Source organism: Pseudoliparis swirei, chromosome 10 (genome assembly GCF_029220125.1).
Source record: "Pseudoliparis swirei isolate HS2019 ecotype Mariana Trench chromosome 10, NWPU_hadal_v1, whole genome shotgun sequence".
Taxonomy (NCBI): Eukaryota; Metazoa; Chordata; class Actinopteri; order Perciformes; family Liparidae; genus Pseudoliparis; species Pseudoliparis swirei.
In genome coordinates this window covers 16,567,099-16,593,519 of record NC_079397.1, presented here as the reverse complement: position 1 = coordinate 16,593,519, position 26,421 = coordinate 16,567,099, and the positions used below count along the sequence as shown (strand labels likewise).

The window sequence follows — 26,421 nt, the reverse complement described above, 5'->3', positions numbered from 1 at the left end:
GGTCGTATCTGGACTCAAATGCAACCACATGACTTCCAGGGATCTTTGGCCTTTTATTAAAAGCTCCTGGAAACCGCAGGCAGAGTAAAGGTCACAAGTGCTGCAGAGTATGGCATGAAAACAACGAAGAACAATCAGTCAAGGTGTGTCTGGAAGGCAGGAGCCCAAAGAGGGACTTGATTAGTAATCAGAGGCAGGTGAGTGAACAGGTGAAGGGAGTGACGAGGTGGGAGGGACTGAGCAAGAGAGCGAGGAGGGGGCGGAGCTGAACTGTGACTCGGTCGGTGTGAGTGGTTTTAGTGGCTATAGCAACACAAAAACACTCCCACATGACAGGAAGTTGTGTTTCGTGCTGCTGTCGGAGTTGTCCCGCCCCCCTGAGCCTCTGGGTGAAGGGTCAGTTTGTTTTTTCCTGCAACAGACACACACGTCCTCCGCTTCTGCAGAGTCACAACAGGACTGTAAGTAGAGCTGTTCAACTGTAAATGAAACTGTATATTTTTGACAACGTCATTCGTGTTTATAATGATCTTTTATACATTGTTGTTGTATTCTGGCAAGACGACTCTGCAGCCCGGGTGTGTCTGTTTTGTCACACTGTGCAAAACTACACTGATCACAAGTCTAGCAAGAATATTAATGCTGCACTTTTTGTAGAAGTTTTGGCAGCAGAAGTTATTTTGTTCCACATTGTTTTGTTTCTTTTCTTTTCCAAAACAGAATTTAAAACGCTGTCCTGTCTTTGTCCTCCTTGTGATTCAGTTGAAAAGCAGCAAAGATGCCGAAGCTGATGGAAGAGGAGGTATTTAAGGCGTTCGCCACCTACGCCACGATCGTCATTCTGAAGATGTTGCTGATGGCTCCCATGACGGCATACTTCCGCTTCACCAGGGGGGTGAGGTCATCTTTTTTGACACGTGATGTGTACCTCACTTCCAACTTTATAAGACTCGCTTTGTGATCTCTTTGATATGCAAGAAATGAAGACTTCCAAAAACCACTACTACATAAAATAACTAGAACGGGCACTCGGTAGAGCGCATACCTTCGCATATCACAAGATTGGGCATTGAATTATGAACATTTTGGCATTAGTTGCATGCCAATTGGATAGAAATTGACCGCTATGGTAAAAATAAGATTTTGACCTTTTCATGACCTTGACCTTTGACCCGATCGATCCCAAAATCTAATCAAATGGTCCCCGGATAATAACCAATCATCCCACCAAATTTGATGCGATTCGGTTTAATACTTTTTGAGTTATGCGAGTAACACGCATACAAATAAATAAATAAATACACGGCGATCAAAACATGACCTTCCGCATTTTCAATCCGAAGGTAATGAAAAGGCACAAGTTGCGAAAGAGAGTGACTAGAACAGGTTTTTCACGAGACAATCGACTTACAAATCATTTATTATTGTGGGAACAGTTTTTATATATTCTATTATTGTACATATTCTCCTCGTGCATTCCAACATAACTTCTGCTTGGGGTAAACACTCATTTCAGGCTTTTGCAAATGAGGAAGACGTTGCCAGGAAATCTGCAGAGGTGAGGAAGAAGCAGTTCAGAACCCACCCGGATGTCGAGAGAGTTCGAAGGTGAGCAGATCCATCCCTTCAGAGAATCTTTTGACCTTTTCTAGAAGAGTCCCGGTCTCCGAAACTACGTCCACATAACCCAAAAACGTGTGTAAAATTTTTTTTTTAAAGGGAATTTTAGTCACGACTAAACCCACCCCACTAAACTCGCGCTAGTAAACTCGCGCTAGTAAACTCACGCTAGTAAACTCGCGCTAGTAAACTCGCGCTAGTAAACTCGCGCTAGTAAACTCGGCCTAAGTTCGCCCTAGTAAACTCGTGCTAGTAAACTCGCGCTAGTAAACTCGGCCTAGTAAACTCGCCCTAGTAAACTCGCCCTAGTAAACTCGCCCTAGTAAACTTGTGCAAGTAAACTCGTGCTAGTAAACTTGTGCTAGTAAACTTGTGCTAGTAAACTTGTGCTAGTAAACTCGTGCTAGTAAACTCGTGCTAGCAAGTAAACTCGTGCTAGTAAACTTGTGCTAGTAAACTTGTGCTAGTAAACTTGTGCAAGTAAACTCGCGCTAGTAAACTTGTGCTAGTAAACTTGTGCTAGTAAACTCGTGCTAGTAAACTTGTGCTAGTAAACTCGTGCTAGTAAACTCGCCCTAGTAAACTTGTGCTCGTAAACTTGTGCTAGTAAACTCGCGCTAGTAAACTCGGACTAAGTTCGCCCTAGTAAACTCGGACTACTAAACTTGCTCTACTAAACTCGTGCTCGCGAACGTGAACGCAGCATTGAGGCGTGTGGACAGACGGCTCTTCTATAAAAAGACACTGAAAACGGGTCTACAACCCAACAGTGGGACCGACTAGTTGAGAATCTTATGAAACAATGAGGTAAAGGGAAGAACAGAACACACTGGAACAAGGCGGGTCCTCACCGGCCACGACACAATAAAGCAACTGTTACTTTATCACGCAGAAACCAGATGGGCAAACTCTGATTTTGGGAGTTGCTGCTCTGGTCTTTGAACGGCTGACGCTACAGTTACCAAACCCACTGATGAACACACAACACACAACCACCAAGGATGCACACGCACACGCACACACTGCCTCTGGTGGAGTTATTTTAACCCTCCTGTTACCTTCAAATTTACTTCATTTAAAAACATCTTTTTACCCTTGGGGGCAATTTCACCCGCAGTAATTAAAACCTCCAGAACATTATTTGAATTAATAGTGTTTCACAAGTTTAAGTGTGAGGTACTTTATGTCTGTTTGTTGACTACCTAAATAGCCTTTTAAATAAATAAAAAAGTTGATATTTCTTATATGTTTGACACAGTGAAAAACAGCCTGGGGTCAAATTGACCCCAAAGAACACCGATGCGTACAAGTTGTGTTCAGGACATTGAAAAGATATAATCATGTGAATGTTATGTTTTCCCAAAAAATTAGGAAAAGTTGTGAAATATAAAGCAAAATTAATGATGTCAATTATTTTTTTAGAGACGTTAAACATTGAATGGGGTCAATTTGACCCCAAAGGTCATAGGAGGGTTAATGCCTGGCATTTGATACACTCGTCATCAGACAAAAAAATGTACACGTAGGATCTCCATGGGGCCTCCGGCACTTTAAATAACGTAACCAGAGTTCTTATTTACAGACAAACCGTGAGGATTTACCGACTCTAACCAGGTGCTACACATAAATATATGGTTATTATTCAGTTTACGACGTTAACCACGTTTAAAAATCAAGAGTGCAGAGTGCAGTTTTGTGTCGCGGATGTTGGCTCCTGATGGCCGTTCCCCCGTCTCCGTTCTCCAGGTGCCACTTGAACGACCTGGAGAACGTGGTTCCCTTCGTGCTGATCGGCCTCCTCTACGCCCTGACGGGCCCCGAGCTCTCCACCGCGCTGCTTCACTTCCGCCTCTTCGCCGGCAGCCGGGTGGTCCACACCGTGGCCTACCTGGGCGCGCTGCCCCAGCCCAGCAGGGCGCTGTCCTGGATGCTGGGCATGCTGGTCACCTTCTCCATGGCTTACAGGGTGCTCGGCCAAGCTCTGGTCCTTTAGAGACAATCCTGCGTTGTTGTTTTTTTAAATAGCTATATGTCTCTGAGCTTGATTATTAAACATCATTTTGCATTCCCTGGAACGTTTCTTTTTAAAACACTTCTCCATCAGCTTTGCGTCCGGGTGATAACTTCTCAAGGTGACGGCACAGGTGGTAAAACTCAAATTAATTATTTAAAGTACAGGTGTTAAATGTGGCACGAGGTCATTCATATTAAATGTTTTAAAAGTAAAATCCACCCAGTTAGTTAAAACGGCCCGTCTGATGCAATATTCAGACGTTAATGTGACTCTGATCCGGTGGATAATGTGTCTGAGGCTGAGACTACCGGAGGTGGTATTTCAGGTCCGGGCTGCTCTCACAGATTACGCAACACCAGAATTAATTCCACACATGCTGACCTTTGGACTTGTTTTTTTGCTTCTCATGATGACTGTGCAAATAACAATAACGACAACTTAATGTTTGACCAGAATAAAACAAATAACGTAACTACTCTTGCCTGTAATTGTAAAATAAACTCCTTTGTTTAAAGATCTATGGGAATGTCTTCCTTTGGTCCGCCTGCAAACACATATTTATGAACATATGAACTGATAATGATGTGGAATAACTAATGTTTAGATAACTAATAATAGGTGATCTAGTGTGAAGGGTAACAAAGTCTGCAGAGAAGACCTTTCACACTGATGTTCATGTCCCGTATAAAAGCAGACAGAGGGGAACCTTAAAAATACAGGAGAACATTCTCGATGCAGGGGAACATTCCTGGTACAGGAGAATATTTCTGATACAGGAGAACATTCCTGATAATGGGGAAAATTCCAGATACAGGAGAACATTCCTGATACAGGGGAACATTCTAGATACAGGAGATTATTCCTGATACAGGAGAACATTCCTGGTACAGGAGATTATTCCTGATACAGGAGAACATTCCAGATAATGGGGAAAATTCCAGATACAGGAGAACATTCTAGATACAGGAGAACATTCCTGATACAGGAGATTATTCCTGATACAGGAGAACATTCCAGATACAGGGGAACATTCCTGATACAGGAGATTATTCCTGATACAGGAGAACATTCCTGGTACAGGAGATTATTCCTGATACAGGAGAACATTCCTGGTACAGGAGATTATTCCTGATACAGGAGAACATTCCTGATACAGTGGAACATTCCTGATACAGGAGAACATTCCTGATACAGGAGAACATTCCAGCAGTCACCGGCCGCCGCTTAGCGAGGATTCATTATTTATTGTTCACGACCCTCATAGCATCAGAAAAACAAATACACGAAAGGTTGGATACGGTAATTAAAAATAAAACAATCCCAAGAAGTCGCAGTATAAAATGTTAGGGTCACAAGATGATTAACACCTTTTTGAGAAATACCTTTCTCTCATTGTTATTTATTCTTGGGAGATACTTTACCTTTTAAAGAAGTATTTTTTTTTACCTCTAAAAGAATATTTCAATGAAACAATCTTTGAAAAAACAAGCTGACTTTTCCTCATTTGAAATGTGACATTAATATCACTGAATCTGAATTCACGAGAGGTCCGAGGATCGAGGGGTAACTTTTATTGTTTTGTATATAAGGGTTGCGCAATGAAAAAAGTAAATGTAATTTAAATATGTGCAGTATGCTGTATCCGTGTTATATGAGCGTTTTAATTTATAGTGAAGTTATGTCCAAGTAGACGAGCTCAGAAATGACTTTTCTCCGTATTCTGCGGATGTTTATTGACACATTGATATCAGATCTCTGATCACCCTCAACAAAGTCCATTTGAGTTTGGGAAGGCGTGTCCTTCGATCCTCTGGAGGCAGCACCGGGGAAGATGATTGGCGGTTGGTCACCGCCGGTAACGTGGCAGAAAAAAGGCTTTTCAGTCGGGATGAGTCCTTTTTCATCTTCCTGTGCTCATTAGTAGATGTTATGAACTGTTTTATCTTCTGTTATTTGCGTCTAATATTATAAACATTACGACAGCTACCGTACATATTTGTCCATATCTCAAAAGAGGATGTTTTTGTTGATGAAACTCAACACGTGAAAACCAAAAATACACTTTTATGACATTTCTTCACTGTTTTAATCAATCAATTTAATCAAAAAAGTTCATAATAAAAAAACCAAAGGGATACATATTGATTTATTAAAATATATTTATCATGGACTTAAGATGAATATATAGAGTTAACTAATAGACTAATATAATGAACTAATATATTACAAGTTGTCTGCAAATATGTGTTTAGGTATGCACATATTATATTATTTTACAAACAATATGGCCATTTGAATACATGTCCACAACCAAAATGTGACTATTCGAAAATTACATACATTTTGTGAATATGGTAGAAGAAAGAATCTAAAAGATATCACCATAAAACTTCCCCTGTTTATTACTGACATTAAAACAATTATTTACTTCTATTACACATTTTCTGAAATGTTGTGTTTGAATATGCAAATTCATGTGAACCTAACAATAAAACTAAACTATCTCTGCACACTCAGCACTTTATTTTCCTGGACACATTAACCTGCTGGTCACTGCCTTGTGTTTATATTTTGTTTCCTCTGTATATTTAATATTTTAGTATTTAGTATTGTTATTGTGTTTTGTGTTTATTTTTTATTAATGCTCTAATGTGCACCTGCTGCTGTGATCCTGAAATGTTCCCACTGTGGGACTAATAAAGGAAAATCTAATCTACTCTAATCTAATTAGATATAATCTAATATAATGTCATTTATTGCCAAGCTTCCATTTCTAAAAGAGTTCCAGTTCAGTCCGATACGTGTTCATGTTCACATGATACTATAAATAAAACAAACTGAATTGACAGCGGGTTTTCTTTCTCTCTGAGATATCACAGATATTTACTTTCTAGGAATAAAACTGCTGCTTCTCTGTATTCCTGAGACGCGCCATTGTTCACGAAGAATTGCTATTCTTATTAGCATTTTATCATTATTCAAAATCACAAAACGCATCTGAATTATCATTCATTTTTACGTCCGTTCACGTCGTATTTAAATTTAATGAGGAATAGTTTCCTATAGCAGTAAATCCCCATTTTTTTTAATTTAAAGTTTTTTAATTATAGCAAACTGAAAATCAATATACAAGTTTTATTTGATCTGTATTTTTCAAAAGATAGAATACTTTTTTGTGTGTGTTCATTATTCATTTCCTTTATTGACTCAAGCGCAGATAAAATGAATCATAGTTTGATTACCTCGGCAGCTTATGTCAGAATGAATAATGTTTAATAATGTGCTGCCAGCTGATAAAACAAACACAAAGAATGAAGCGACGACGGAGAGAAGGAGCGAAACATCGGGAGATATTAAAGAGCTGCTTGTGATTGATGTTTTACACCGTGTTATTATTACTTCACAGTTCCATTCACTCCTTCCTTCAGAGGTGCAGGAGGAGTCCTATTGAGATGAACTCCTTCCTTCAGAGGTGAGTCATACTTCAACACGCCTACCTGTCTCTTGGACCCCATCCCGACGAGGCTGCTTAAAGACGTTTGCCTTTAATTGGCGGCTCTCTATTAGATATTATCAATGTGTCTCTGCTAACAGGCCACGCACACTCCTTCAAAGTGGCTGTTATTAAACCTCTCCTGAAGAAGCCGCTCTGGATCCAGAGGTATTGGCTAACTACAGACCGATCTCTAACCTCCCCTTCCTCTCCAAGATCCTTGAGAAAGTGGTCGCAAATCAGTTGTGCGACTTTCAACATCATAATAGTTTATTTGAGAAATTTCAATCAGGATTTAGAAAACACCACAGCACCGAGACAGCACTGGTGAAAATTACAAATGACCTCTTAATGGCAGCAGATAAAGGACTCCTCTCTGTCCTGGTCTTGTTAGACCTTAGTGCTGCATTCGACACCATTGACCATGACATCCTGTTACAGAGACTGGAGCAGTCGATTGGCATTTCAGGCACGGCACTAATTTGGTTTAAATCCTATTTATCAGATCGATCTCAGTTTGTATTTGTAAACGATGACGCCGATAACCACTAACGTTAGTCACGGAGTTCCACAAGGTTCTGTGCTTGGACCAATTTTATTTACCTGAAACATGCTTCCTTTTGGCAATATTATCAGGAAACACTCCATAAACTTTCATTGTTATGCAGATGATACTCAACTATATTTATCGATAAAACCAGAGGAGAGCAACCAACTCGGTAAAATTCAAGCATGTCTTAAAGACATAAAACATGGATGACCTGCAATTCTTGATGTTAAACTCAGACAAAACGAAGTAATTTTAATCGCCCTGAGCACCTCAGAGATCAATTATCTGGTGATGTGGATTCTGTAGACGGCATTGCCCTGGCATCCAACACCACTGTAAAGAATCTTGGCGTTATCTTTGATCGGGACTTGTCCTTTAACTCCCACGTAAAGCAAATCTCAAGGACTGCATTCTTTCATCTACGTAATATTTCAAAAATCAGGCACATCTTGTCTCAAAAGATGCAGAAAAATTGGTTCACGCGTTCGTTACTTGAGACTGGATTACTGCAACTCCTTATTATCAGGCTGCTCTAATAAGTCTCTTAGGTCCTCCAGTTGATCCAGAATGCTGCAGCTCGTGTTCTCACTAAAACTAAGAAAAGAGATCACATCACTCCTGCACTAGCTGCTCTGCACTGGCTCCCAGTAAAATCAAGAATCACTTTTAAAATTCTTCTCTTAAAGCCTTGATTGGTGATGCACCATCATATCTTAAGGAGCTTGTAGTACCATATTGTTCACTAGAGAGCTACGCTCACTAAATGCGGGACTACTTGTAGTTCCTAGAGTCTTAAAAAGTAGAATGGGAGCCAGAGCCTTTAGTTATCAAGCTCCTCTTCTATGGAACCAGCTTCCAATTTCAGTCCGAGGCAGACACAGTCACCTCGTTTAAGAGTCGACTGAAGACCTTCCTCTTTGACAGAGTTTATAGTTAGGGCTGAATCAGGTTCACCTGGTCCAGCCCCTTGATATGCTGCTATAGGCTTATAGCTGCCGGGGACGTTTTAGGATGCACTGAGTACCTATCTCCTCTTTTTCTCTCCTTAAGGATGAATTTTCATCTCTCAATCACACGTTACTAACTCTGCTTTCTCCCGGAGTCCTTTTGACTTCACGTCCATGGGGTCATCGGACCCTATGAGACGGCATAGATCCTATCTGCCTGATGGATCATCGAGGTCTGGGTCGTGGAATTCCTGCTCCTGACTACGCCACTGTCCTGTTGAGACTCCGCCACTGTTGAGACTCCGCCCACCTCCTCCCCACCGCCATCTGCCTGATGGATCGTGGAGGTCTCCATCGTGGAATATGCCGACTATGAACTATTCATACACTCTGTCATATTCATTGAATGTATTTTAACTCTAAATCTGTCCTTCTGTACATGACATCTATTGCATCTGTCCATCCTGGAGAGGATCCTCCTCTGTTGCTCTCCTCCAGGTTTCTTCCTTTTTCCCCTGAAGGGTTATTTGGGAGTTTTTCCTGGTCCGATGTGAGGTTTTGGGGCAGGGATGTCTATGTGTACAGATTGTAAAGCACTCCGAGACAAATTTGTAATTTGTGAAATTGGGCTATACAAATAAACTGAATTGAATTGAATATCTAATCATATCGAATTTAATCTAAATCTCGAGTCTCGTTTTGGAGGAAGGATCCTCGTCCACAAACACAAACAAACAGCAGTCACCGGCCGCCGCTTAGCGAGGATTCATTATTTATTGTTCACGACCCTCATAGCATCAGAAAAACAAATACACGAAAGGTTGGATACGGTAATTAAAAATAAAACAATCCCAAGAAGTCGCAGAATAAAATGTTAGGGTCACAAGATGATTAACACCTTTTTGAGAAATACCTTTCTCTCATTGTTATTTATTCTTGGGAGATACTTTACCTTTTAAAGAAGTATTTTTTTTTTTACCTCTAAAAGAATATTTCAATGAAACAATCTTTGAAAAAACAAGCTGACTTTTCCTCTTTTGAAATGTGACATTAATATCACTGAATCTGAATTCACGAGAGGTCCGAGGATCGAGGGTAACTTTTATTGTTTTGTATATAAGGGTTGCGCAATGAAAAAAGTAAATGTAATTTAAATATGTGCAGTATGCTGTATCCGTGTTATATGAGCGTTTTAATTTATAGTGAAGTTATGTCCAAGTAGACGAGCTCAGAAATGACTTTTCTCCGTATTCTGCGGATGTTTATTGACACATTGATATCAGATCTCTGATCACCCTCAACAAAGTCCATTTGAGTTTGGGAAGGCGTGTCCTTCGATCCTCTGGAGGCAGCACTGGGAAGATGATTGGCAGTTGGTCACCGCCGGTAACGTGGCAGAAAAAAGGCTTTTCAGTCGGGATGAGTCCTTTTTCATCTTCCTGTGCTCATTAGTAGATGTTATGAACTGTTTTATCTTCTGTTATTTGCGTCTAATATTATAAACATTACGACAGCTACCGTACATATTTGTCCATATCTCAAAAGAGGATGTTTTTGTTGATGAAACTCAACACGTGAAAACCAAAAATACACTTTTATGACATTTCTTCACTGTTTTAATCAATCAATTTAATCAAAAAAGTTCATAATAAAAAAACCAAAGGGATACATATTGATTTATTAAAATATATTTATCTTGGACTTAAGCTGAATATATAGAGTTAACTAATAGACTAATATAATGAACTAATATATTACAAGTTGTCTGCAAATATGTGTTTAGGTATGCACATATTATATTATTTTACAAACAATATGGCCATTTGAATACATGTCCACAACCAAAATGTGACTATTCGAAAATTACATACATTTTGATGACACCAGTGAATATGGTAGAAGAAAGAATCTAAAAGATATCACCATAAAACTTCCCCTGTTTATTACTGACATTAAAACAATTATTTACTTCTATTACACATTTTCTGAAATGTTGTGTTTGAATATGCAAATTCATGTGAACCTAACAATAAAACTAAACTATCTCTGCACACTCAGCACTTTATTTTCCTGGACACTTTAACCTGCTGGTCACTGCCTTGTGTTTATATTTTGTTTCCTCTGTATATTTAATATTTTAGTATTTAGTATTGTTATTGTGTTTTGTGTTTATTTTTTATTAATGCTCTAATGTGCACCTGCTGCTGTGATCCTGAAATGTCCACACTGTGGGACTAATAAAGGAAAATCTAATCTACTCTAATCTAATTAGATATAATCTAATATAATGTCATTTATTGCCAAGCTTCCATTTCTAAAAGAGTTCCAGTTCAGTCCGATACGTGTTCATGTTCACATGATAACATAAATAAAACAAACTGAATTGACAGCGGGTTTTCTTTCTCTCTGAGATATCACAGATATTTACTTTCTAGGAATAAAACTGCTGCTTCTCTGTATTCCTGAGACGCGCCATTGTTCACGAAGAATTGCTATTCTTATTAGCATTTTATCATTATTCAAAATCACAAAACGCATCTGAATTATCATTCATTTTTACGTCCGTTCACGTCGTATTTAAATTTAATGAGGAATAGTTTCCTATAGCAGTAAATCCCCATTTTTTTTAATTTAAAGTTTTTTAATTATAGCAAACTGAAAATCAATATACAAGTTTTATTTGATCTGTATTTTTCAAAAGATAGAATACTTTTTGTGTGTGTTCATTATTCATTTCCTTTATTGACTCAAGCGCAGATAAAATGAATCATAGTTTGATTACCTCGGCAGCTTATGTCAGAATGAATAATGTTTAATAATGTGCTGCCAGCTGATAAAACAAACACAAAGAATGAAGCGACGACGGAGAGAAGGAGCGAAACATCGGGAGATATTAAAGAGCTGCTTGTGATTGATGTTTTACACCGTGTTATTATTACTTCACAGTTCCATTCACTCCTTCCTTCAGAGGTGCAGGAGGAGTCCTATTGAGATGAACTCCTTCCTTCAGAGGTGAGTCACCCTCAGATGAACTCCTGTTGTCTTGGTGTCCTGACGCCTGCAGTGCGCCGGTCGTCCACTAGAGGGCGGCCTTCTAAAAGTCAACCGCTGCCCATTAGGAGTCATTTATGGACCAGGTGCAGCTCATAAAAAGCGCCTCGGCTCCAACAATAAACTTAATTTGCTGTGTTGATGAACATTCTCCGTACGTGTCCCACAATGCATCTGTTGTTCCATTTCCCAGCCGAGCGACAGCTTCTCAACGTCTTCACCTGAACGCAACACGCGGCTCCCGGACCACCGACCCCCAACCTCGCTCACACACTTTTGTTTTGTGTGACACAACAATTGCAGATTCTGATGTGACGGACGGCCCACGCTTCAGGTGAAGGCGATTGGCTCTCTGAGGCCCATGGGGGCGGGACCTGTGAACAGTGGAGGGTGACCACGAAGGCCTCTTCGGGGGTCGTCTGCATCGTGGAGGGAGGGGAGTTTTATGGGAGCTCGTTTGTTCGGGGCCCTCCGGGGTCTCTCGGGTGGAGAGGGGAGGGGGGATGGGGGGGTGTCTGTGGTTGTAACTAACAACCACAGACACACACAGCACGCCTCACCCAGCACGCCTCACCCAGCACGCCTCACCCAGCACGCCTCACCCGCGCCGCATGCACGCCTCAACGTCTCCATCCAATTACAGCCCGCTCATGTGCAACTGTTTCACTTTCACGAAATATGTTTAGGCAAATTCTGCCTGAATTGTGTTTTTTTTCTCTAAAAGGAGTATATTGAAAGTAAACACTTGAGGGGAAATGACATTTGGGCGTTGAGCAAATGGAACCAGAGCATCCCCCATTATGCCGTTACTTTTTTTGAAATTAATATATCATGCCAGCGTTCAATTAATTCCTCAATTATCATTTTAATTATATTATATTTTATTATTTGGGACAGTTTTTTAGCACCTCAATGTAATTAATGTAGTCTGGTATATATTTATTTAATTCAGTATATGTTGTATAGCCCAATATCACAAATTAGAAATTTGCCTCAAAAGGCTTATATATATATATGAGAATATATTTACATAAATATATATATATATGAAACAAAATCCCAAAATTAAACACAATTCTATAATTATATATATATATATATAAATGAATAAATATATATAAATATATATATGAGAATATATTTACATAAATATATATATATATATATAAATGAATACTAATACATATACACATATATATGTATTTATTACATATATGTATATATATAAAGAAATATATATACATATATAGAAACATATATTTATATATATATATATATATCGCTATATTGATATAAAACACAATTCTAAATAAAACATAGAGAGAGGATCTAGTGTCTTTCCAAGTAGGAGCCCCTGATTTTGCTTCTTGGGTACAAGAGTTAGTGTTATAAACATTATAGTTGGCTGCTTACGTCCACAAGTGTGTGTCCACAGGGGGTCCGCCCAGCAGGACCACACAGACCGACAACAGCACTGGTCATGCTGTTAGCTGTGGAGTACACACTCTTAACTACACACTATGTCCTGCTTTCCCCCTGAACGTGTTCGGTGAATGCAGACGAGTGGAAAGTAGTTCATAGTTCATAGTTAATTGACCAATCAGAGCTCTGAAGGCCAGATTAAGGGCGGGGTCATTAGGCCCTATTGCAGCTCTGGGATTTGTCAAAAATAATGACAGAGAAATGCAGTTAGATATTATTAATACGCGCTGATTTTAACCCTGATAATTTTTTAGAAATGTTACCTCGTAGATTTGTTTCAATTGGCAAAATTACAGATTTTTTTTCATGACACGCACCCAATGGGGGAGGGGAAAGATGCACTCATGTGATTGGTTGAAAATGAGGGCGACGTCCGATTGGCTACAGCGTATGTTGAAAAAAACGCATTTGCGAATACAGGGGCGTCTCAAGAAACCCCACACAAACAAATAAATACAAATCCACAAACAAATAGAAAAATCCAGAAAGAAAAGCATAAATATATTTGTGTTTTTTCTTTTACATTTATATAAATCGGAATTTATTTCCGTGTGCATTGGAATGTATTTGTGAATCCTTCTGCGTGCATTTTTTAGACGTGGAGCAAAAGATAATTGTTAAAATTACACCCGTTAGCTCCCTGAATTAGGTTATGCACGTTAGCTAAATAAATCAGCGCTAACGTTGTTTCACCGGGGACAAGAACGGCGGTCACCTGGGTGAAAGTCACTTTGTCAAGTGACTAGAATACATGGTCTGGTAACCATGGCACTTCACAGATATCTCTCGAGCCCAACACATTGTGAATTTAGATATCTTTTTTTTTGAAACCACCATACATTTAAACGCGTGGTTTAAGTAATCTAAAATATTTGTGAATTGTTCTGGGCGCATTTGTGAATCTTTGCATTTATTGAGGCTGATCTGACCCCGTAGGTTTTCTCCAAAGGCCATCCAGTATGTGTTATTTAAAGAGTCGTACCAAACAACCAATCCCGTAGGTATAATAAGCATCGCATGGGTACAAATATTAGATAGAAGTGACACTGATTGTCATTTCAGTTGGACTGACGCAATGACATCCAGATGATGTTCCTTTTGAACGAGATAACGAGACGTGTACGTCCTCACCACGGTTCCCTCCAGCTGCCATCCGGACCTTACTTCCATCGGCAATCACGTTTCCTCCAAAATACATGTGAGGAAGCTCATTTACAGCGCCTGACATATTCATTTGTGTGTCTGCCGTCACCGTGGGCCTCCTATCCAGAGAGACGACAGCCTGATTAGACACAGTGGCGTCTCCGGTTGAAGACGTTACCCTCTGTTCTCTCGCCTCCATTAGCTGTCATCCGCCAGCCGAAGATCTGCCCTGTGCCTTATTTATTGTTCGGCTGGTTAGCCGTACCGCCGCTTCATTAGGCGCAACTTCAAAGTCGGTGCTGAGGTGAGCCGGATATTTATATATATATATATATCGTACAACGGCACCCCCGAGGTCCTGAAAAATTAATGAATGGTGAGACGGGAATACAACTCAAAGCATGGCGGAGAGGATTATGAATCAATCGGGGGGGGGGGACACCAGGTGGTCGTTTTGAGACCACATGTTCTTTACTCTCTTTTCTTCTGACCGTGCAAAAGACCTGAGAGATCCAGCGGGCTTTCCTCCGGGATATGTTCGGCATTAAAGACGTTTGCTCTCACCGCATTACGAACGCTGCTTCCTCGTGGCTTCACGTCTTGTCGGGTCCATCGGACCCGGCTGTGTCCGGTGCCTCGTGCCGTGGATCATGGAGGTCCGGCTCGTGGTCCATGCCTGTTACTCATTATTCATACATTTCTGTCTTATTCATTGCATGTGTTGAATCTGTAACTCTGTTCATCTGGTCACATGACATCGATTGCTTCTGAAACCACCGCTTTTGGCAGAATTGAGGGGTGTATTTTGGATAGCGTACAACATCCCTGACCTTTGACCTCACATCGGATCAGGAAAAACTCCCAAGAAATAGAAAAATCCATTTCAAGGGGGAAAAAGGGAAGAACCTGTGGTGGAAAGAACCCTTCAGGAGAGCAACAGAGGAGGATCCCTCTCCAGGATGGACAGGTGGAATAGATGTCATGTGACCAGATAGCAGAGTTACATAAACATTCAATGAATATGACAGATGTATGAATAATGAGTCGGAGGTATGGACCACGATCCAGACCTCCATGATCCATGAGACAGAAGGAGGGGTGAGGGGCATCGGCAGAGCCACGGCAGGAGGCATTGGGAAGGAAGCCAGACCAATGAGGTCGGCCCTTGAGGCAGGAGGCACCGAGAAGGAGGCGGGGCCAATGGGAAGGAGGCCAGGTCCAGGCCAGGGCCTGGATGCCTGATGGATCATGGAGGTCTGGATCGTGGTCCATGCCTACTACCAACTATTCATTGAATGTGTTTTTACTCTATACTGTCCTTCTGGTCACATGACATCTATTGTTCTGTTCCTCCTATGTTGCTCTCCTGAAGGGTTCTTCCAGTTTTTCCTGATCCGATGTGAGGTCAAAGGTCAGGGATGTCTATGTGTACAGATTGTAAAGCACTCTGAGGCAATTTTGTAATTTGTGATATTGGCCGATACAAAATACACTGAATTGAATTGAATTGGATGCAGGAATCAGCGGCCAGGACCCAGGACCAGCTGCAGACCCAGCCAGGTCCAATGGACCCTCTGAACCCACAGAATACAGAAAATTACCCACATTTTTTTCTCCAGGAACCGACCCCAGACCCAGATGAATATGTGACCCCACTAATGTGGAAGGGTAAACCTAAAACCTCTGCCCCTGAACGCAACGTCTGAGATCTCATTGAGAATCCTCTTCAGCTGTCGGTTAAATTCAATTCAATTCAATTCAATTCAGTTTATTTGTATAGCCCAATTTCACAAATTACAAATTTGTCTCGATTTACAATCTAACCTTCAGGGGAAAAAAAGGGAAGAAAAGGATGGACAGATGCAATAGATGTAATGTGTACAGAAGGACATACATTCAATGAATATGACAGAGTGTATGAAGAGTTCATAGTAGGCATATTCCATGATGGAGTCCTCCACGCTCCATCACGCAGATGTCGGTGGGAGGAGGAGGCGGAGTCTCAACAGTGAGTCTCAACAGGACAGTGGCGTAGTCATGAGCAGGAATTCCACTCCAGACCTCGATGATCCATCAGCAGATAGATCTATGCGGACTCCGGGAGAAAGCAGAGTTAGTAAGGTGTGATTGAGAGATGAAAATTCATCCTTAAGGAGAGAAAGTATTCTAAGCACGGTGGTCTTATCACACTTTATTATATAGTAACAAGTTCACAAATGATCAGAATGTGAGCCAGGTACAAACAAGTGGACAAGTGATTCAACTAGACAAATAAGTCATGGAACAAATAAGTAATCACATCAAACAAGTCATGGAACACCCAGCTGAGTGGAGCAAAGTCTGAACCCTCCTTATGAGAAGTTTCTGACTTAATGCTGCCTTTCGTGACTTCGTCTCTTCTTATACACAAGTCCATCTGTTACCACTAAATAAGTAATAGGAGACCCTGAAGGTGGTCATTACCTCAAGACCTCTTGGTTGTGACCTTTCCACATGACCCCACACAGGATTAGATTATCCCCCATAGACAGATGGGAGAGGCAGCTGTTGATACATATTCGTCATTTTTGACAATTTACTGAGAAAATAGTAACACAATGTTAAAACATTCTTAGAGCATACATCCGTGGTGTAGATTCACAAAGATTTCAAAACATCACATCATCAACCTCAAAGAAGTACATACAAAATTGAATATAGTTTGCTAAATCTACTGTGTAAATACATTGCTTGCTTAAACATTGTCCTCAACATTAACCCAAGTATCATTCTCTATTGAGGAGAGATCACATTGTTCAGCTGGGCAGTGGAAAACTTTTTCCTGCCACTTCCTGGAGAGATGGAAATGTTATGTGATTGCAATTTATAGATAAGGAACAAGATAATTGCTATTGTGGTTAGAAAGAGTAGTGAGTGGATGCTTTTACCTGGCTGCACCCATGCTTCTTAGGGCCGTGATGCTGGAGATCTTCATGATTTTGCCTCCTACCACACTGATTTATATATATGACAGCTGGTTTGAGAAACTATGGCTCCTCTCTCTTCCCAGCCACATAAAATGAGTGAGGTGCTTGGTTACGTCACTGCTAATGGTGCACACTACTTGATGGAGGAAGGCTCCTTTTCTCACCCTTCCCTTTAGTCCGGACCGCAGCTGCTCCTTCTCCCTCTGGGTTTGGGATGCTCTGTGGTCAGGAGTACTTGGAAGGGACCCATGAAGCCTCTGCTTCCAATGCTTTCTCCTGTGATCCTTGATGAGCACCCAGTCTCCTGGTTTCAGGTGATGCTGGATCGCAGTGGCTGGTGAGGGAAGTGCAGCCACCTGTGTGTGAAGTGCTGAGTGAGGATGAGAGATTAGCACAATATCTTAGCATGCTGTCTTCATTATGATCAGTTGTCAGTCTTACTGGACCCAGCCCAGTGCAAGGAGCACTATCTCAAAAGGGCTGAGGCCATGCTTGTTCCTGATTCGGATAAGCATGTGAAAAGCACCAGCGGAAGTGCTTTCACCCAAGATAGGCCTGTCTCTTCACAACATTTCGCCAGTTTAGATTTAATGGTACCATTTTCAACCGCACCAGCTGACTGAGGATGATAAGAACAATGATGTCTGATGTTAAAACCTAAATACGTTGAGATTTAAAATACATTACTAACTGTTCAAAGTGTATCTGCAGGGCGGTGACCCTGCTGTTGTTATTATTGCAAATGTTGAAAATGATGAACTTGCATTTAGAGCATTACATTGCCTGCCCGTGGTCTCCTCCATGAGAAAATCTAGAAGTATGGAAGACTTGCCATCTGGGCTGTCAAACCGACTCAAAGAGTGGCACCAGAGCGTCGGGGAGAGGCTCTCGGCATTGGCCAAAGAATGAATTGTGGAAAGATCTGCAAGGACTGGAATCAGTCTATGTGGGAAAGGGGTGCCTGATAAGGCTGCCACCAGATCTGCCACTATGTTTACTATTGACATAGGTCAAAAAGAAGAGATGCACTTTCAACGACTGAAAACAGCTGAACCCACCGTGTGGTGTCACTGTTAGAAATCGTGTCTTCCACAGAGGCCCAAGGTCATGTACGTTCCAGATACATGAAGTGAACCTGTGTAATTGTTAGTTTAATCAGCTCTGCTGCTTGTACTGATCGGTGTGCAGTAAGCCTGACACCAACAAGTGTGTGATGTGATGTAACATACAACCTGACCGCTGCCCTGCTGTGGGTGAGCTGGATAGCTACAGATAGCTCGAATCTGCATTGAAGGAGGTGTGTCCCACAGATCAGGTCTCGGGATGCATGTCTGTTGCAATACCTGGACACTATCATGAGGCTCTCCATCATCTGCAGTCGGAAGAAGTGTAGTTGAATTAAGTTCATCGCAGCTGCCACCGTAATGTCACGCTATTCCAACATGATATCTGAACCATCTCTGAGCAGAGAGGTGAGAAGTCTTCTGGGCATGGAAGATGTGGGAAACTGCATGCGGGACTATAAGTGTGACATCAGAATAGCCCACAATGTCCCGTGATGTTAATCCATGGCTTCTCCAGCTGCTGCAACAGAGAGGAAGACCTATGACAACAAAGTCATGTTTTGAGGAGAAATAGGCCACAGGCCTGAGTTTTCCTCCATGCGGCTGACACAAAACAGTTGTCATGTAACAGTCTTTTTGGTCTATGAATTGAGTATAAGGTAAGTCAGGTCTTGGCAAGCCCAAAGTCGGGGCTCATGATAAGGAAGTCTTTAACCTCAAATGCCTTCTCGGCTTTCTCAGTCTAAGGTTTCTACCATGGACCATGGATGAGAGGGATGCCTCTCTTTTAAAAGGGATTCAAAAACTGGTCTTATACCATCGATGGCTTTAAAAAAAAAAGTGGATACTGTTTTAGGCATGGCCTATAATCTGACTTAGGACTCACTACCAATGGTGCTGCGCCTTTTATGAGCCCCACATCGCAGCCCACAGTGAAGGTGGCACTTTTGACAACTCAGGAATTTGACCTGTTGTCATAATAAGTGGATACAAGCTTGTATGTTCAATGTGTTCTTCTGTGAGCTCTAACGTTCTCCGTACATGTACTGTGTCGGTCAATGCAATACGAAATACATCACCAATCGCGCTAAATTCGATCCTCGAATCTTCTGCAGCTGGTCTAAAGTCCAAGAGGTTGATACGTTGTTGTAGCCACGGACCCAGATCCTGCCATTTCCAGTGTGACGGCTTAGCCAATGATACGTGAGGAGTGGTTCCAAGGAACAGTTTCTGGGATGGAGAGAGAGACACAGACACCGCAGCAGCCTCCTCTGACCAGTAAACATGCTTCAGGTCTAAACTCTCTGTTTCTACCTGCTGATCATACCATGCTTCCTCGTATATTCTGTCTGGCCCACATGGGATGTACAATGTAATGGCTGCATATAATTTCCTGCTGCAGTACTGTGTGTGCAAATGAAATAAGATCATGGGTTTTCGGAGCTCCATGGTCTAACATTAGCTCCCACTCGTATGCATACAGAAGTGGATTTGGATTATAGTTCATAATGTTACAGGGTGGTTAGAAATCATCAATGTTAATTGTGGGAATTTCTTAAAGCCCATACATTGTGAAATTTTGTGCATGGCTACCTGCCTTCCTGTGGAGAGGCTGTCCATCTCTGGGGTCCGCCCCTCCCTCCCCTCCTTTCAGTCAGACGTGCGGAATGCAGGCCCCGACTTGTGTTCTCTGGACAATCAGCTTGCCAGTGTCCACGCTTCCCGCAGCAATGGCAGACGTCTGGGTCGTAATCTCTACTTGTTCTGCGCTTGCCCCCACCTCTTTGTCTTCCCTGACCTCTGGTATGACCTCTTGTCTGGCCCCTTCCTCCCCAAATTGTTAAACATTGCCAGCTGTGTTTCTTCCAGTTTCCTTTGTCTGCCCTCTTTCTTCTGATCATCTCTTCTTTGTGCCCCGTCTTCTGCATGTTCTTGAAGGATGTCGACAAGTGGGCATGTTTTCCAAGTTACACATGCATTTCTTACCATGTGTACGAGTTTTGGTCTCCTTCTTCTCAGAAAATGTTCTTTCAGATGGACCTCATATGGTGTCAGGGGCTGTGCTCCCATTGGATTGGGTCGGGTGAGGCCACTATGAGTGTCAAAGCTCCTGTCAGGAAGGAACTGCAAGTCTCTTGTGGCCCTTGTGACAAAGAGGTGATATAGGACAAGTTTAGTCTCAAAGGGAACTGTTCTTTTACGGTGTTAATGAGGACATCAACCGCATCTCGAAAGTTCACATTTTTGGCATCCTCAGTCATTCTTGCATTGTTGAAAACATGCTGAATTTGATAATCATTTGTCAGCACCTTGGCCATCATGACATAGTGGGACGATATTCTCTGACAAATTGCCTAAGATCAGTCTCCCATCTCGTGAGATTGCTTTTAGGATTGCAGACATGAATCATTGCTTGACTTATATCTGCATCTGACCAGGGTCTGAAAACCAGCATCGGGCCTTCTGCTCCCGCCACTTCTATCATTGGCATGAGAGCTGTAGCCCTTCCTGCAACATGGCCCCCCTTTGTTGAGACTGTAGGCGGGTCACGGCCGGTGAGGAGGTCGTCTCGGTGCTTGAGTCTGGCTGCTGTCCTCTTTCCATGTCTGCTGACACGTGTGCTGCATTTGACTGGGAGGGCTGCTGCACGTAGGCTGGAGGAGCAGGGGGGGGGGCGGAGTCCAGTTCTGGATCCAATGATTTCCTCAGTACCTCAGAAAGACAAGGGCACACAGTATTTTGGTGAATAGTGGAAAGTATGTTAGCATCCTTTACAGGATCGATGTTTTTCAGTGCATTGAATGCTTTCAATCTCTTTCTCTCCCTTCTCTCAGACTCAAATTTCCACTTATTAAATGCTTCCCAGTCAGCCTCAAACTTTACATTCTTCTTCTGCTTTTTCTTTGATAAGGCTGCATGCTGAGCTGTTCCTCTCCATTTCCCCCAGTGATACCTCCAACTGTTTTAATTGATTTTCACTCAAACTTCCGTTTGATGGAAAACCAATCTCTATCCACTTTTGCATTTGATCCAAGCTTCCAGGATATCGATCAGACATAAACCTACACAGAGGCGGAAGGATGGGGACCACATGGCTCTCAACGGTCTCACTCCTACTCTGAGCACTACCCATCTCTAATCATTCGTGTATTATGCAATAAATTTTCTATACAAAATTTTAAACAATACACATGGATGACTAAAGCAAGGCTGCTATCTCTAAAAACTGCTAACTGTTTTCCCTGAGAAGTGTGCGCCAAACTGGTGCATACAAACCACTAGAGAACCCAACAGTTTTCAAAACACGTCTGTTAACAACACTGATTGTGAGATTTTCTTTTAAAATTTCCATTTCCATTTTCATGACTTGATTGATCTCAAAATAATCTTAATCTCTCACCGCGTGTTTTCAACTGGGTTGGATCGGCAGTCCTGGTCTCCCAGCTTCTCACCGGGAGGAATCATCTATCTTATGGCCTTCTGACCGTCCGTCCATCCAAATCCTCGTCGCCATTTGTGGTGGAATAAATGTTCCGATGCCTTGTGAGAAATCAAAAGTATTCTAAGCACGGTGGTCTTATCACACTTTATTATATAGTAACAAGTTCACAAATGATCAGAATGTGAGCCAGGTACAAACAAGTGGACAAGTGATTCAACTAGACAAATAAGTCATGGAACAAATAAGTAATCACATCAAACAAGTCATGGAACACCCAGCTGAGTGGAGCAAAGTCTGAACCCTCCTTATGAGAAGTTTCTGACTTAATGCTGCCTTCTTCGTCGACTCGTCTCTTCTTATACACATCATTCCAGAGTCCATCTGTTACCACTAAATAAGTAATAGGAGACCCCTGAAGGCTTACACGGTGGTCATTACCTCAAGACCTCTTGGTTGTGTCCTTTTCACATGACCCCACACAGGATTAGATTATCCCCCATAGACAGATGGGAGAGACAGCTGTTGATACATTTTCTACTCCAACAATGATAGGTACTCAGTGCATCCTAAAACGTCCCCCGGCAGCTATAAGCCTATAGCAGCATATCAAGGGGCTGGACCAGGTGAACCTGATTCAGCCCTAACTATAAGCTCTGTCAAAGAGGAAGGTCTTAAGTCTACTCTTAAACGAGGTGACTGTGTCTGCCTCCCGGACTGAAATTGGAAGCTGGTTCCATAAAAGAGGAGCTTAATAACTAAAGGCTCTAGCTCCCATTCTACTTTTTAAGACTCTAGGAACTACAAGTAGTCCCGCATTTAGTGCAATATGGTACTACAAGCTCCTTAAGATATGATGGAGCATCACCAATCAAGGCTTTGTAGGTTAAGAGAAGAATTTTAAAAGTGATTCTTGATTTTGGACGGAGCCAGTGCAGAGCAGCTAGTGCAGGAGTGATGTGATCTCTTTTCTTAGTTTTAGTGAGAACACGAGCTGCAGCATTCTGGATCAACTGGAGGGACCTAAGAGATTTATTAGAGCAGCCTGATAATAAGGAGTTGCAGTAATCCAGTCTCAAGTAACGAACGCCATGAACCAATTTTTCTGCATCTTTTGAGACAAGATGTGCCTGATTTTTGAAATAAGATGAAAGAATGCAGTCCTTGAGATTTGCTTTACGTGGGAGTTAAAGGACAAGTCCCGATCAAAGATAACGCCAAGATTCTTTACAGTGGTGTTGGATGCCAGGGCAATGCCGTCTACAGAAACCACATCACCAGATAATTGATCTCTGAGGTGCTCGGGGCCGATTAAAATTACTTCGGTTTTGTCTGAGTTTAACATCAAGTTGCAGGTCATTCATGTTTTTATGTCTTTAAGACATGCTTGAATTTTACAGAGTTGGTTGCTCTCCTCTGGTTTTATCGATAAATATAGTTGAGTATCATCTGCATAACAATGAAAGTTTATGGAGTGTTTCCTGATAATATTGCCCAAAGGAAGCATGTATAAGGTAAATAAAATTGGTCCAAGCACAGAACCTTGTGGAACTCCGTGATTAACGTTAGTGGTTATCGACAAATACAAACTGAGATCGATCTGATAAATAGGATTTAAACCAAATTAGTGCCGTGCCTGAAATGCCAATCGACTGCTCCAGTCTCTGTAACAGGATGTCATGGTCAATGGTGTCGAATGCAGCACTAAGGTCTAACAAGACCAGGACAGAGAGGAGTCCTTTATCTGCTGCCATTAAGAGGTCATTTGTAATTTTCACCAGTGCTGTGGTGTTTTCTAAATCCTGATTGAAATTTCTCAAATAAACTATTATGATGTAGAAAGTCGCACAACTGATTTGCACCACTTTCTCAAGGATCTTGGAGAGGAAGGGGAGGTTAGAGATCGGTCTGTAGTTAGCCAACACCTCTGGATCCAGAGTGGGCTTCTTCAGGAGAGGTTTAATAACAGCCACTTTGAAGGAGTGTGGTACGTGGCCTGTTAGCAGAGACACATTGATAATATCTAATAGAGAGCCGCCAATTAAAGGCAAAACGTCTTTAAGCAGCCTCGCGGGATGGGGTCCAAGAGACAGGTAGACGTGTTCGAAGTAGAAACCGTTGAAGATAATTGGTCACGGTTGATGGGAGAAAAGCCCTCCAAATATACACCAGGGCATACAGCGGTTTCCAAGGCCATTCCACTTGAGGACAGATTGGCACTGGTTATGGGCAAGAGAATATTAATCTTGTCCCTAATAGTTAAAATCTTTTCATTAAAGAAGTTCATAAAGTCATTACCACTAAGGTTTATAGGAATGCTCGGCTCCACAGAGCTGTGACTCTCTGTCAGCCTGGCTACAGTGCTGAAGAGAAACCTGGGGTTGTTTTTATTTTTTTCTATTACTGATGAGTAATAGGCTGCTCTGGCATTACGGAGGGCCTTCTTATATGTTTTAAGACTATCTCGCCAAACTAAGCGGGATTCTTCGAGATTAGTTGAACGCCATATGCTCAAGCTGTGACGCTTGCTTCAGTTTGCGGGTCTGAGGGTTATACCAGGGAGCAAACCTCCTCTTCCTCACTGTCTTCTTCTTCAGAGGGCCTATCGAGTCCAGTGTCATTCTCAGAGAGCCTATGGCACTGTCAACAAGATGATCAATCTGGGACGGACTAAAGTTAGACCAGGAGTCCTCTGTTATATTGAGACGTGGTATCGAATCAAATACAGAAGGAATCGCTTTAAATTTAGCTACAGCACTGTCAGTTAGACATCTGGTGTAGAAACTTTTGACTAACGGAGTACACTCCGGTAGTATAAATTCAAAAGTTATGAGGTTGTGGTCTGACAGAAGAGGATTCTGTGGGAAGACGCTCAAATGCTCAATGTCAACGCCATAAGTAAGAACAAGATCGGCCAAAGCTGTGAGTGGGTTTCTGTACTCTGACAGAAGCCAATCGAGTCCAACAAGGAGATGAATGCAGCACTAAGGCAATCATTATCAACATCCACATGGATATTAAAATCTCCAACAATAATAACTTTATCGGTTTTAAGAACCAAACTTGATATAAATTGAGAATTCAGATATAAACTCTGAATATGGACCTGGTGGCCGGTACAGAATCACAAATCGAATTGGCTGTAGTGTTTTCCAGGTTGGATGTGAAAGACTAAGAACAAGGCTTTCAAATGAGGTGTAGTGTAATTTTGGTTGAGGATTAATTAATAGGCTCGATTCAAAGATGGCTGCTACTCCACCTCCTCGACCGGTGCCTCGAGGAATGTGAGTATTAATATGACTTGGAGGAGTCGATTCATTCAGGCAGACATATTCTTCATGGCTCAGCCAGGTTTCAGTTAGGCAACATAAATCAATGTGATTATCTGATATTAAGTCATTTAGTAACACAGCTTTAGATGACAGAGATCGAATATTTAGGAGACCACATTTAATAGTCCTGTTTTGTTGCACTGCTGAAATAATGGTGTTAACTTGTATAAGGTTATTGTGTACGACTCCTCTTCTGCTTACTTTTGATTTATTTAATTGAAGTGGCCGTGGGACAGACACAGTCTCTACTCTAGAGTCATGGGTGGGTAACTGCTCCAATGGAAGAGCAGAGAAGGGTGTTAAACTACAACTCTGCTCCCGGTTCCTGATCTGAACCCTGGGTTGTCATAGATTAAGTCCGGTGATCAACTTGGTCATATTCGCAGAAATGAGACGCGCTCCGTCCAACGTGGGATGAATGCCGTCTCTCCTCATCAGATCAGGTTTTCCCCAGAAAGTCTTCCAGTTGTCTACGTAGCCCACATTATTCGCTGGGCACCACCTCGACAGCCAGCGGTTGAAAGACGACATTCGGCTATACAATTCGTCTGTCTGCAAATTTGGGAGAGGGCCAGAGAAAATTACGGTGTCTTAAAGAGACATTCATCAGGTAAAAAAGGTCTTGAACACTTTGAACACCAACACGTCTCAGCTGATGGAGAGTCACGGTGTGGAGGGCGCCATATTTGCATTTTAACATCTAACTAATTTAAAGGATAAAAAAAATCACACCTACACATCCACGCCCACTCGCGTCTGACCCTCTCCGCCGCGCTGACTCCTCCTCCTCGTGTGTTTTAATCTGCGGCTGACCGGTGCTGGGGTCAGCAGATTGCTTAATGCTGATCCCGGTGATTGGAGCTGCATTGCAGGAGATTACCATAAGCAATTTAAATGTTATTGATTTAACCTCCCACATGCTGTAATTGAACACCGTGGCCAAGCTCCCCGACGTCAACCCCCCCCCCCCCCACACCTTTCCCAGGCTTCTTCTTCTTCTTTCTCTCGTTGTTTTCCAGCTCACTCGTTCATTGTTTGGGTCTCTGTTGACCCCCTCCCTGCTCACACCTCAGACTGTGGACCTCCCTGGCAGCCGGGGGAGGGGGGGAGCTGGTGGGAGCACCAATAGCCAATCAACAGGCAGTCTGTCATGGCAACAATAGAAATGTTAAATTAACAACCAGCAGTGGATAATTAACAGTCTCACCATCATTACTGCTCCATGTGTGTAGGCGTGTGTGTGTGTGTGTGTGTGTGTGTGTAGGTGTGTGTGTGCGTGTCAGAGGGGAGGTGGCACACAAAGCTGTGTTTTTTTTCTCG

General features: G+C 42.0%; 1 protein-coding gene across 1 annotated transcript; it reads left to right on the top strand.

Annotated features, from left to right (window-relative positions):
• Positions 1 to 360: 360 nt before the first annotated feature.
• On the top strand, positions 361 to 4,152 carry LOC130200483 (microsomal glutathione S-transferase 1-like). Its single transcript, XM_056424825.1, has 4 exons — positions 361 to 461; positions 763 to 895; positions 1,517 to 1,608; positions 3,367 to 4,152. The coding sequence occupies exons 2-4, from the start codon at positions 779 to 781 to the stop codon at positions 3,611 to 3,613; spliced, it is 456 nt and encodes a 151-aa protein (XP_056280800.1). The 5' UTR covers positions 361 to 461; positions 763 to 778; the 3' UTR covers positions 3,614 to 4,152.
• Positions 4,153 to 26,421: the final 22,269 nt, after the last annotated feature.

Coding starts and splice junctions, on each gene's coding strand:
- LOC130200483 (XM_056424825.1), top strand. CDS start 779: ATGCCGAAGCTGATGGAAGAGGAGGTATTTAAGGCGTTCGCCACCTAC. Junction 896..1,516: donor ACTTCCGCTTCACCAGGGGG/GTGAGGTCATCT, acceptor CACTCATTTCAG/GCTTTTGCAAATGAGGAAGA. Junction 1,609..3,366: donor GATGTCGAGAGAGTTCGAAG/GTGAGCAGATCC, acceptor TCCGTTCTCCAG/GTGCCACTTGAACGACCTGG.